This window comes from Sinohyriopsis cumingii, chromosome 5 (genome assembly GCF_028554795.1).
Source record: "Sinohyriopsis cumingii isolate HCF-2022 chromosome 5, ASM2855479v2, whole genome shotgun sequence".
Taxonomy (NCBI): domain Eukaryota; kingdom Metazoa; phylum Mollusca; class Bivalvia; order Unionida; family Unionidae; genus Sinohyriopsis; species Sinohyriopsis cumingii.
In genome coordinates, this window is record NC_142965.1 from 3,724,839 (window position 1) to 3,738,750 (window position 13,912).

Consider the following 13,912-nt stretch of genomic DNA (forward strand, 5'->3'; position numbering starts at 1 on the left):
GACTGAAGGGACGTCATGTTGAGACTGTGTGAGACAGACGAAAAGTCTCTGAGGTTTTTATAGATTTTTTTGTAGGGTTAAGTCGAGGACGGAGACGTGTACAGGACAGGCCCTCCGTCTTGACACCAGTGGTGAAACAATTGGGTACGAAATCGCAAATCCTCGGGGGTCGTAGGTTTCAAATCGACGAGTAAATAAGCGTGTGAAGTTTGAGTAGCATCGTCGTACTCCTGAGTCAGCCAAGGCGTACCTAACTGTTTGGCTAAAACTTGCACTTGCGATTTATCTCGAGGGCTTTTAAACAAGACCACGTAATGAGCATTGAGACTGATGGTGCGATGGGCTTTACTTTGTTGAAACAAATTTTGAGTGATGTAAATGACACTGGCATTACGATGATGCCCTTTGCGTGTAAACCACAGTTTAATTTCTTCTTCGTCTTCTCCTAACATGTCGTCGAAATGACCAAATGGGTTTGACGGGAGTCAGACACGATTCCATCGTCTTCTTTAGGAATGCCTTCCACAAACACGATGGAATCGCCTTGACTTTCTCGCAAGAGGCTGTACGCCGATTGCCACCCTTTGTAACACCACACGATACGTTGAGGTGGCCCATGGACCAAATGATGTTTATGTTTGATCAAACGTTTGACGAATTCGGTTTTGCCTGAACCGCTAGGTCCAGCAATGAGCATGTTAAAGGGATGGCGAAGATACAAAGCTTCCCAACTGGCACGATCTAAGTGTTCGTCGATGACTTTGACAGTAGAGGAAGAGGGAGCAGAGACAGCAAAGGTAGCCATAGTGTTAGGAATGTCACTTGTGGCACGAAAACAGACAAGAGAAGAGTTTTTATACTTTATTCAGGACACGTTTATTGATGTTTTAAACATGAACACGAAAGACAAAAATACATAAAAGCCAAAGGCTTAAGTACAAGGATAAAAGGCACATGAAAACCATCAACGTGGAATAGAAACAAGTTTCTGTACAACATGTTTTTGGTAATGTTCTGGCCAGTTCTATAGGGGGTAAGGCCACACAAGTGTCCTCCAGAAAGGGTCTTTTAGGAATGTCCACGACAGTCCTGTCCTGAGTGACGAGTTCTTCTTCTGGTACTGTCACTAACACAGGTTGAAAAGTGACTCTTTTCTTTGGACGTTGAAAGGAAGGATCACAACTCTTGAGCATACTGGGCCACTTCTTGGGTCCAAGCCTCAAAACCCCCTTTTTTCCAGGCACGTACATCTGTCCAGTGGGGGTGTAAGTCGCAAGCTACACACACATCGTCACACACGTCTTCAGTAGCTAAAAGTTGACGAATCTTTTTTTCCCGTAGAGGTCGAGAAGTATCCAGATGAAAACGCAAGGCTTTGAGCAAAATGAGTCTTTCGTGAACATTTAAGGCCATTTGGGTGGTAAGTACTGTTCGTAAAGAGTCCACAAGGAATCGGCTGGTAAACGAAATCCAAGAAAACAAGTCACTAAGACACACACCACTTGTCGACCCAAATTGAACGGAAACAGTTCTTGTAATAATTGATGGTAATGATCCACGGTTTGAATATGGTCATTGAGTTCCTTCCACGGAATCTGTTCAATCACATGTGATAAAAGTCGTGGCATGGCAGCCTGTTTTTATAGTCTCTTTGTTTCGGAAGCAATACACGTACTTTCTACCCAGAGATCTTCGTTTTCCAGTTGGAAATTTAAATGTTGCATACTGTAACCAAAACTTCAGAGTTCGATTAGAAGTTTCCTCTTCCTCTAAGTAGATTCCACGTAAAATATGTTGCTAATCCTTTAATTCGTCTTCCTCAATGCGTTGCACTAGGTGAATCTCGAAGTAACCAAAACGATGAACATTTCGATCATTCACAAACTCAAATGGTTGAACAAGGTCTGACCACTGAAACAATTTCTGACGAATCAGTTCTCTTATAGCATTCAGGTACCAGTGGTTAAACAGCTGGTGACGTAACGGATGTAATGGTTCTTTACGTTTGACTTGTATTTTGACCAGTTCTCGGTAAATGCGTTCTCTCAACTCCACAGGCAAATCACGAATGTTCTGTTGTAAAGTATCCATGAATAGGTCATACTAAATCCTCTTTTGTCTGACACAATAAATGTACAGCTTGCACAGACATGGTTTTAATTCAGTGTCGAATCTAAATCGTTTAATTACTAATTTACAATTCGTTCAGAAGTTTCCTCTTTCACTAAGTTCACATTGTGTAAAAGATGTTGGTAAGTCTTTAACTCTTCCTCTGGAATTCGATGCAGTAAGTTTACAATGTAGTACATAGAATCATCAATAGTAAACCAATCCTTGTTTAAACCATGGGGTCGTTCATGAATGTCTGTCCAATGGAACACTTTCAGCTGAATCAGTCCTTGTATAGCATTCAGGTACCAGTGGTTAAAACACCGGTGACGTAACGGATGCAACTGTTCTTTACGTTTCACTTGTATTTTGACCAGTTCTCGGCATATGCGTTCCCTCAACTCCACAGGCAAAGCACGAATGTTCTCTTGTAAAGTATCCATTTAAATATATTGTCCTACTAAAGGTAAATAGTGACAACTGGGAGACGATCGAGCATGTTCCAGGTAAGCTGAATCTTGTGGTTCTCAGTGGTGAAGTGACACACCGCAACTGAGGCACTTGACTTTATCCCCTTCGCCCAAGTAGAAAAATCCGGCTCTGGCTAATTCTTCGGGGGTTGGTCCTCCCAGATACTTAGGCCATTTTCCTTTGAACGATTGAAAACGATTTTCAAAGTTGCAGTATTCAGACAAACGCACAGGAAACGAATATTCGTCTTTCACAGGATCTCGATGAGGGTAGGGTGACATGGACAGGATTTTGCTCAGAGCTGGATGACATCCGTAGGGTGGTAGAGGTGAAGGTTGACATCCACATTTAAAATGAAATCCAGTAAAGTGTCCAAGAGGACGAGTGGCATCGCTTTCCATCAGGTTTGACACGTACAGCATCACTTTCCATGATAGGAGTAGTTAGAACAAAGCTCCCATGATGCTTTACGGCATCACTAAGGTCACAACGTACAGCATTCCTCCCATCGCAAGGCTTACAATCGCACACGTCTGCAAACTCCGTTACGCAATTACAATGGTAACCGCATCGACACTTGCAGTTTCCTTCCGGACATTTTCCGTCGCAATGCATGGGTCTTATCCATCCAATATTAGTCACACTAGGGGAAGTAAATCTTTTTTACAATCCCCAAACTGGAATGTTGTCTCTTTCAAAGGATTCGTCTTGTTCTCTTGGTCTTGGTAGTCACAATGAACAATCGATCTTGGACTTTGTCCCTTTTTATATACAGACCAATACCAACATGTCCATACGGCAACGTAAAGTGATTGGGAAGTCGCACTCGCTTCTGGTAGACGATTTGATAGACTTTTTCCAAGGGTCGACTGACGATCTAGTGAGTGGATAAACGTACAATCTTGTTTGGCTGATAGGTGGCCACTTTAAAGTGTTCATCTTTTCCAGACTGCAAGGCTTCGTTCAATACGCCAAAGTTCACCACTCGACTGGTACGATAATTCAGAGTCAATCCTTTCACTTTACACTTCGTGTGCACTTCTCCTTCTTTGTCCCGGTATTCGTAGCCGTAATTTTTAGGACCACCACTTGCGAAACTTACAATCTTGTCGTCGGGGTGCTCGTCTGTCCAGGCTCCTAAACGGTTTCCTTCGATGTCAGGGTGCTGTTGACTCGGGTGATCGATGTAAATGCAACTGTCCGTGTCAAAGTACAGGACACGTTCCCCTAACAGTTCTAAAGCTTCGTACAATTTTAAGGGAGCATGAGCTGTCACGTAAGCAGCAATGATGACATTTCCAAATAGGTCGCCTTCTACAAAGTCCAGATCTTCTTCGTAATTGACTAAGATCAAATCCTCGCGAACGACGTCCACGTGTTTCATGTATTTGGTTTTGTCGTGAATCATCTGAAAGTAGCAGGAAGGTTCTGTCAAATATTCCGTCTTGGGTAAACACGGTCGTTGTGCATTTTACCCCACAAGCAATTTAACATCCCTTTGGCAAACGATCGCCTGCCTTCGTTTTTCTCGATGTGGTCTAAAGTAATGCCTTCTTGTGCCCAGTATTTCTCTTTGAATGTCTTTTGGTCTTCGGGTGTGTGACACCAGGAAGGATAGCCACTGGCTTCATGCTTCAGTTTCAAAAAGGCATCCACGTAGTCGGCGAAAATGTCTTTCTGACTGGGGTCACCCTTGTGGTATTGTTGTGTCTTGCGAAAGTGACAAATTTCGTACACTTCTAACAATTGGTATCCCATGTCCAGAGCTTTGAACAATTCCAAACTAACCCACGTCCCGTCAAGGCCCGTTCTTCCTGGGTGTGCTGACAAGGCTGGTCTTGGTTGCACGTTTCGGCACAAGTACGGCACAAAGGAAACATCAGTTTGTCTTGACAATGGTGAGGTAGCACGAGATGGTACAAGTCGGTGGGAGGCAAAACTTTACATTTGATCAAGCCTTCGTATTGTCGAATGTTTTTCAGGTCGATGTGTTCCGTTAACAATTGCGGGTGCCCTGCAGGAAAGCAACAATATTTGCACACGTAGGGGATACAGCGAACACACGTCCAAGTATTTGATTTCTTCTCCTTTCTCTTCGTCGACTTGGTACAGCAAACAGGTGGCATTAGTTCTTCCTCCATACAAACTATCCTTCGGATTCAGGGGGTCCATGAACTGGTAGCTTTCAACGGTGCGTTTAAACTCGGGATCGATTTTCAGACGCTGATCGTACTCGTGTTCCCACATTTCCACCACTTGGCATCCTTGCTGTTCTAACTTTAGGCGTCGCTGACAAGTGTCCTGGTACAAGTCTTCCATGGTTCGATGTAAAAACTGATTTTTAGTGTTACGATCAGGGTAACAGACGGGACATCCGTGAAATAAGCAGCCGTTAAACTCGTACACGATCTTGGGGTTTTCTAAGTCCCAACCATCGACCGAATACGTTCCGATGGTCTTTTCGCCTCCTCCGTTGCGGGCATGCTGAATCCATTTGTCTTCCTTGTCGCACAAGTAATGTAACCAGCGTAGGGCTTTGGCCGAGTACTGATGTTAGACAAAGTTGGTCGATTGAGGACTGATGACAGCCACGGTGTTTTCAGGCATGAATCTTTGCCGGTAGACTAAGGAACATGCTTTGGCAATGGTGCAAGCTTCTTTCAAAGGATCGACCCCTCCGTGTTCCATGAACAGTTCTCGAAATTTTCCACAGCAACGCCGTAAAATGTCCACGTCGGAACGACAATACTTTAGCACTTCTTCCTGAAAGTCAAAAGGGTCCGAGGCGTGAGCCTGGTACCAAGCGTGGAAAGCTTCTCGTTGTTCGGTACGCATGTTGTCGGGGTCGTAGTCTTTAGCCTCAGGCAAATGGGGTAGAACGACATGTTGATTAGCTTCGGTATTGAAAAAGTGTGGAAAATACCCTTTAGCCATTTCTGTCATTCCAAACGTTTTAGGCATTCGACTCAAAGGCATGGCCAAATAGCTCATCGAATCTCTAAACTGTACTTGTCCCACTTGCATGAAAATGATTTTGGCTCCGTTCAAAGTGACTTCAGGACGCTCGGTACCATGTTCCGTATAGTATCTCAAAAGAAACTGTCCATCGTATCCGGAGAAATTGTGAGCCATCACCGTGGCATGACGATGACAATTTCAGTAACGTTCGATGTCCTCTTGGCTCCACGTCTTGTCGATGAGGTCTAAGATGCATTGAGCGAAATCGGCTAGCGTGTTCGGTCCCCGAAAAAAATTTTCACGCCCTCCAGGAATCTTGCTGCAATGAGAACAGTGACTGAAGATAGGTTCTTTAATGCACTTCTCGTACGATCGATGAGCCACGCAGAAATTAGGAATGTCAATGCCGGTCTCTTGCATACATTCGAAATCGAAAAAGATGAAATTGCCTTTCTTCTTGTGACCATCCTCTTTTCTCTTGTTGGGGTTGGTATTTTTGCATGTATCATTGATGTTCCAAGTCTACTATTCGGTGACATATGTGACATTTTTTTTTCCTCGACATACGTGTGCCTTGGTAGTATTGGTACATATTTCCTGTCCACAGGTAGGGAACAATCTCAGGAGTTGACAAGCGCATTTCTTCTGTGAACCTTACGTCTTCAAATGTTGTTGGTAACAGGTGGGACTGACAAACGTGCGCAGACAAGCAAGACAATGCACTCGTTCTTGTCCTTGGTCCAGACAGGGTTGAGAAGCCTGAGCATTTCGATCCACAATGTATGTGTTGCTCTCGATTGTTGTAGCCATAGTCACATTTCTCACAGTAATAACTGTATCCCAGGAATGCGGTGATGCTGATAATGGTATCGAAATGTTCATCGTGATGATAGAGATGAATGTATTTTCCATCTTTAAAGTCTTTCCCTCGAAACAACAGAGGCCCGCGCACTTCTTGAGGGTACACTTTCAAGGTGTAGCGTGGAGCTAGGTCATCTTGCAATTTTTGCATTTCAGGAATGCCACAGGGTGTGTCTTTGGACAGGCCGGCTTGTTGTAACAGGAGTTCTGCTTCATTTCGTTGTTTGGCTCGGTCCGATTGTCGAATAGTTTTCCAGGCTCTTTTCCATTCTGCCGTGTCGTTCTTGTTGGCATTAGTTCGTCCCACCACGATAGCCCTGGCTAAACACATCTGGTCTTGTGAATTGTGAATTTGGACGAGACTCTTTTTGGTGCTACGAATACCGTTCACCAATAAGACCTTTTTGCGTCCAGTCCCTTGAGGAGGAGAGACGTGGGTCATGTCCAGTGTGGCTTTTCCATCGGTGATGTCAAACTGGTCATTGGATTGTTGCACGTGTTGAATCTTGTCCATGACTTTGCAAGCGGTCAATTCTGCAGGGCTGCTAAACTCGATCCAAACAGGGGATTTCAAGCCGTCGTGTTGTGTGGAACGTCTCAAGCGATCGTATTCTTTGGGTTGACATTGTCGCTTGAATGTGGTGAGCAAAGAATCCCGCATCTCGGTGATGAACTCTTCTGCTTTCTCTAACGGTACTTCGGACTTGAAATCTTTAAACTTCACCGTGTATTTGTAAGCCGTGGTTCTAAATTTTCCAGAGGGACGCTTTTCCGTCTCTTGAATGCAATAGTACTTTTCAGGGTTGACTAAGGGTGGTGAACTTTGTTTAGAGGAAAACTCTCTGGGTTTGGATTCTGGTTCACTCATATCCTCTTCAAAATCACTGGCATGAATTTGTGCCAAGACTTCAGCCATGGTGATACGAGACGATAGATCACGTTTCTGTCTCTTACTTTCTTCTTCTCCTTTCTTCTCGATTGGATTGGATCGTTTCATCTTCACTGCAAAAAGTCAAATGACTAAAATATAAACACCATGGGTTACTTTATAGTCATGACAGACCAGCGTGTGTGTCTTGTCCTTCTACTATTCATTTCACTCTCAAACTGAGCACAACGATGAACGAGACTACACAGATAGAACTTTTCATCAGAGCTTTGCGAGGGGTCATCCGAGAATTTTCTTCAGACCAGCCGAGGGACTACTCACCCTCCTTTCGAGATAAAAGTCAAGATTCTTGCTATATCTGTCAGAAGAAAGGGCATTGGTCTTCAGAGCGTCCAGACCATCAAAAAAACAAAACAGGGGTTAAAAGAAACAAAAGTCAAGATACCTGTTATCATTGTCAAGAAAAAGGACACTGGTCTCCAGATTGCCCTAAGAAACAACAGGAGCAAGAAGAAGAGGGGAGTGATGGAGAGGAAGAAGAGGAAGAAAGCAGATAGGTGAAGAAACAGAAACAGAAGAAAAAAAGAAGAAGGGAAGAAAGTGAGGAGGAAGAGGAGAAAAAAGCTGTGAAAGTGAAGACATTTAAAAAAAGAGAGAGAGTGAAGACAGAGAAAAGAAGAAGCCTATGAACTTTTTAAAGTGATATGTTGTGAATTGAATTGTAAAATTTGTACCAGAAAAGCAAGTCTATAAAAAGTAAATGTCTCTTGCTTTTGATTTTTAGAATAAGAATCTGCACTCACACACTCCATCATTCACACGTACACTAGGGGTAAATAAGGTTATTTTTTAGTTTTAATTGATGTTGGCAAATTGAAATATTACTTCTTTTCAAGAGACATGGGTGGCCCTGAAAAGGGCCTTTGGGTCTTGGTGGGTTTTAAACAACAAAAACTTAGGAAACAATCAACTTCAACTGCCTTAAGCCTTTGCCACGGCCAAGGCCTACTTCTGTTTAGCTCGGGAAGGTCTTTTTCTCTTCGGTCGTAATAAAGAAGTCTGATACATTTGTTTCAGACTTCTTAACTCCGCTAAAATGTCCAACAGTATCGTGACCGTTTGACTTTCACCCTCTTGTTTCTTGGCTGCTTCTTCTTGTTGTTTCTTTCTTACCTCTTCTTCTTGTTGCTGTTGCTGTAGGAGAAAAGCTTGTTCCGCTTCTTTTTGCTGTTGTATAAATTTCTCCAATTCTTCTTTCTGTCTTTGTTTAAAATTCTCCACGTGCGGTAAAGAAGGAGAAGGTGGCGAAGGTTCCGGAACAAATTCTTGCGAAAGAAAATCCACAAAATCCCAATTTACCTCTTCTGGAAGTAAGTCCGGGTTCCCTTGGGTAGTCTGCACGACTGGTACACCCCAAATCACGGTCTTCTGAGTTTGCGCCATGTTTATGCTCACTGTGTCGCATGGCTTGACTGCGCACAAACGCTAATGCCTCTATATAGGACATGTGACGTCACGGACTGCATTCTTCCAATTGGACAAAGGGTGACTGAATTTTGCAACGCGTGTTTGGATTGGTCAATGAACTCAATCCATTTCAATCCTTCCTCTCCCTATAAATAAGCGCAGTTCACTGCATTCCATACCTGTTCTCTGCACCCCAACATGTGGACCACAGTTGAATCGTCTACTTTAATCTCATCGATGATGTTCCGGACGTACATACCGATGTATGTCCGATCCAAGTGGACTATTGTCCATAGGACAGAAACAAGCCTGTGGATGAGAAGGATTTACGTGGAGAGGCAAGGATGCCTAAAAAGGGTGTTAGTGTATGGTCCTGAAGTCATACGTAGTTAAGGAAAAGAAGAACATCTCAAAGATGCCCTCTATGTTAACAGTAGGGTATGTTAACATAAACCCAAAGGCCCTTTTCAGGGTCACTCCTATATCTCGAAAAGATATTCCTTTTCATTGCCTCCATTTTTTTTTTTAAATGTCTCTTGTCTGTGTACATGTTCAATTTCCCATTGTCCCTAGACAGTCCCACCATGTTCAATTTCCCTTGACTCTATACAGACCCACCATGTTCAATTTCCCTTGACGCTAGACAGGCCCACAATCTATTCCCATGTTCAATTCCCCTTGACGCTAGACAGGCCCACAATCTATTCCCATGTTCAATTCCCCTTGAGGCCAGAGTGCCGGGACAGTTTTCCCCATGTTAAATTTACATAGACGCCAGAGTGCCGGGACCCTGTTTTTAATGGTAAGTCCCATTGACACTAGGGTGCCACACTTCACTACTCATATGATTTGGTATAATAACGGCGGCATTGTGGCTTTAATTGGAACACTAATAACATTGCAGCTTACAAATGAATCTGTACGAATTCAACATATATCAAAACTGATAAAAAGACATATTCAAGTAGTGTTTAATATGTAAAAGACCAGAGGTAAAAATATAATCCTTTCACATTAGCCGAAATATGCTCAATCAAGCAGACATGCGGTCGTGATAAATATTTGCATTGATATATCAAGGTAGACAAAAACTGATAACTCACAATTTTTATATAATAGTTGGACATCCTTTTCAAATGACATTAATCAACAGCGTCTGAAGTTCCTAAATAGAACAATATTAAACAAATATGGTTGATTGCTCATGTAGATTCCTATTTATAGTAATTAGGAACTACAGTGGCACGGCAACCATTTTACCTTAATGTTAATTATCGCCTGAAACGCAGTTTAATAACACAATAAAATTGCCATAAGTCGCCACATTTGTTTATGTTCTTTGTATCAGGCGCCAAATGTTTTGTCCCCACTTTGAATATGGAATTTAAACGGTATCAACTAAATCAGGTGAATTGAAAATCCGTACTATCGATGTAATCAAGATGACTTCCTGCAAGCCAACAAAGTACCACGAAAACGTGTCTCTAATTCCTATATACGTTTCTTCTTTCTCAGCAATCTTGTTCCATTGCTGGATGCTTCCATACCTTTCTTCATATACTAAAACTCGACCATAGGAAAATTGTTTGATGCAAATCTAAAAATATCTCCTTTCACTTTGTTATCTCGTGGGTTGCATTCAGATCTGTTAGGGTATTTGGGATCTCATCAACAGGGATACCAACACATGTTTCTATGCTGAACCCATTAGTCATATTGGGATTATCGACATGTAAGATTAAAGGCTGATCCGGAAGATCATCTCTTTCATTTCTGATTTTAGAAATTGTAATTTCCGAGTTCAGAAATATATTGGGTCCCGGAAATTTTACGCCGTGTCTGTTGTAGACATCCTTCACCTTTTTGATACGTTCATGTTCAACATTATCTTGTGTTATTTTTGTGTCTTGAAGCAGTATGTCGCGTTCGTGACGTAACTTCGTATCTACCTTATCATTCCGATTTTCAATAGACAGAGCTACAATGGGATTTTCGTCTTCTTCCTCTATTACAAGTTCCATATTCAATGCGTCTTCATTAATTGTCATGTATTCGTCATCTTTAATGTTCTGAAATGAAAGAAATCGATCTGTTCTAAAAGTCAGTCTTAAGTTGTGATTATTGTATTTCTAGCAATAGAAAGTGTTCCTTTGAATTGGTTCGACAAAATTAGTACTCCCTGTTATAAAAACCCAATAACAAATGTCAAATTCAGACTAAATAAATTATGGTATGATTATCCTTATTTTTCAAACAATATTCAGATTCACTTCTCTATCTTTTTATTTACTCCGTCTTCTTCTTGATTTGCATCAAATTCCGAGTCGAACTTCAAACACGTCGAAGAAACTTCATTATATAGCTATGAGTATTAATTTATCTGAAGGGTGAATTTAATTTGTTTTAAAAACCCACCAATACAAAAAAATCTACTATTTGCACGTATGCAAAATATGAAAAACTAATGTTCAAATCTTTCAATATTATTCCACATCAGTATTTTTTAACATAACTATTAGTCGACTATCCGGACTTAATGGAGGACATTGCTTTCGTCCGGAAACAACCAAAACATATTTATGTAGAAAATGAACGTGACTCAACGCCATTTTTCAGCACACGATAGGCTATGCATGGCGGCCAGTATTAATGGTGGTGGAAGAACCCAGGAAAACCCCGGGAAGAACCACCGACCCACGAGAAGCTACTGGCAAGCTTTCTCACATACCCACATTAGCCGTCGAACCCACGCGGACAGAGGTGAGATATTAATAAGCCTTAACCCACTCCCAACTCGGCAACTGTATATATATATATATATATATAGAGAGAGAGAGAGAGAGAGAGAGAGAGAGAGAGAGAGAGCATACAATATTTTCCTTTGTATATAACTGTAGGATCAAAACAATATAATAAAGGATTTTGTATAATCATATTTTAATGTTGCTTTTGTATCTTTCTTGAATGTGTTCCTCTGATTAAAAGACTTGTAATCTCCCGAAAGCTATAAAGACAGGCAAGACTAGTTTCTTTTATTATGAATTATCACTTTATATAAAATTTCATCTTTGGGGATGTAGTGCTTGTTGAAAAATGGTGATTTTAATATAAAAAAAAGTCTGAGAGAGATAATTATTCATATGAAACAAAGTTAAAAACTAATACCTGAAATAGAAACCCACTGTACCTGCTAACCAAACCTGAGTCTTTATACCATATGGATTTGATCTTGGCATCTTTATCCGCATGCATTATTAGTATTAATATTATTATTAGTAGTAGTAATAGTAGTAATAGTAGTAGTAGTAGTAGTAGTAGTAGTATGCTTCATAAATAAGATTACACAGGAAAATTAAACATTACAACAATGAAACTTCTGGGATAAAATTTGCAAGTGGACTACTCATTGATTTCCATAATAGGCGAAAGACTGTAGTGTTATGCTCAAAAAGCTTTCATTTGCTTTAGATTATTTATACTGATAAATAAAATATTTTCTTGGGAATTTTAATTCTTCATGAATCTAATAATTTATTATTTTTGCAATTCGGTTTTTAAGTTTTTTTTCTGTGTTAATTGTTTTTTTTCTAAATTATTTTTTATCTTTTGTTTTGTTTTATTTTGTTTTCTGCTTTTCCCTTTTTTCTTGTGCAGTTTATCTTAAAAAAAACAACCGTGAGGTCCAGGTAGGACCAAGAACAGTTTGTATAATTTGTACCATGTGCGTTCCGTTTGATTGTTTCATTATTGGGGAGAGGGGGAGGAGATTTTTAAAATATTATTTATGTTTTACTTCTCCTTCGACTTTGTCCTATCCTTTCTCGCATGACAAGCGCATGACAGAGATACATATGGCGCTGGAACATGAAAGCTATAACACGAGCGACATTATTCGCTATGCGAAGTCAGTTACTTCTTGGAACATATTAGTATTCATTGATATGTTTGACTGTATCGGTGTCATTTTCAATATCTTTTGTCTTGATATAATAACGTGTCCAAACATACAACGAAGGATCTAGGGGCTATCGCTAGATGTTATATTGTCAGTTTGTAATTACAGCTGAACACCAATTGCATTTCTAAATAGAAATGCAGCGAGTTGTTCATATACATGAGTGTGAAATTCATATTGCTCAGCAGGGGACTTCCCGTGCATCTTGAGTACTTTTCTTTGCGCATGTCCCATTCTACTGGTGGGGATGAACGCATGGCCAAGTGGATTATGGCGCTGGTATGTAAGGACTTAACAATAGACACCGTTACTTGCGATACGGTTTAATTCCAACGTGCGACGAATTTCAACTATCTAACTTATTTGACCATACCAGTATCAGTCTATATAATTGATATCATATAACCATGCACAAATATGCATATTACGTGCGATCTAGGAATAATCACTTTCTTTTCTATAGGGTATATGTGTCAGTATTCAGATATCCACATCTATAAAAGTCAACGTTTTCTTTTGAATGTATACACATTTACCTAATTAATATATTTTTGTATACAATAAATACTTGGTTTAAATCAAGCTAAAAACAGCAAAGTAATAATTATGTCAATTTGTGCATGTTATATAGGGAAATATATGCCGATATCTGGGTTGACTGTGACAGTTTTCATGATTTGACTAGCAATCAATCAACTGGCGATTTGCAATAATTTAAAGATGTATGTCCAACTGATTGGTCAGGTGTCCACATTGACCAATGATAGGCCATAGCTGATGGACAGTTGCAGATATTGCATTAGTTATCAAACATGAATTGAATCAAATATAAATTACCTCTTCTCGTTTGAAATTGTATCCACACCGGAAAACCTTTCGGATAAATTCCGGTAAACAACAGAAAATCTCGTCATAGAATGAAATCAGATAGCGTGGATCTGACGTTTCCCGTTTCGTTGGACCTGCAATAATGAAGAATTTTATTTTGGTATCTTGTATGAACGTTTCGTAAATTAATTTTTTAAGAGCCTCTCAAGCGGATTAATTTAAAAATGAAACAGGGATTGGGTGATATAATTACTCTACACAAATTCCGCAGTTTTGTTTTTACTTCATATCATACAGTCTAATTATACCAAGTATTAAGATATATTTTATTTTCGATACTTGGATCAGAAAACACAATTTCAGAACAATTTTGA

General features: G+C 40.4%; 1 protein-coding gene across 3 annotated transcripts in view; it reads right to left on the bottom strand.

The window, feature by feature from the left end:
• Nucleotides 1–9,720: 9,720 nt before the first annotated feature.
• The window catches only part of LOC149798546 (sodium-coupled monocarboxylate transporter 1-like), a 38,671-nt gene continuing 34,479 nt past the window's right edge, over nt 9,721–13,912 (bottom strand). For all 3 annotated transcript variants that reach the window (XM_089956944.1, XM_089956942.1, XM_089956943.1), the window contains exons 16-17: nt 13,548–13,672; nt 9,721–10,824 (exon numbers count right to left, since the gene is read on the bottom strand). In XM_089956944.1, coding sequence (XP_089813070.1) covers nt 10,369–10,824; nt 13,548–13,672 — 581 coding nt within the window. In that variant the 3' untranslated portion in view covers nt 9,721–10,368. The remainder of the gene's footprint in view (nt 10,825–13,547; nt 13,673–13,912) is intronic.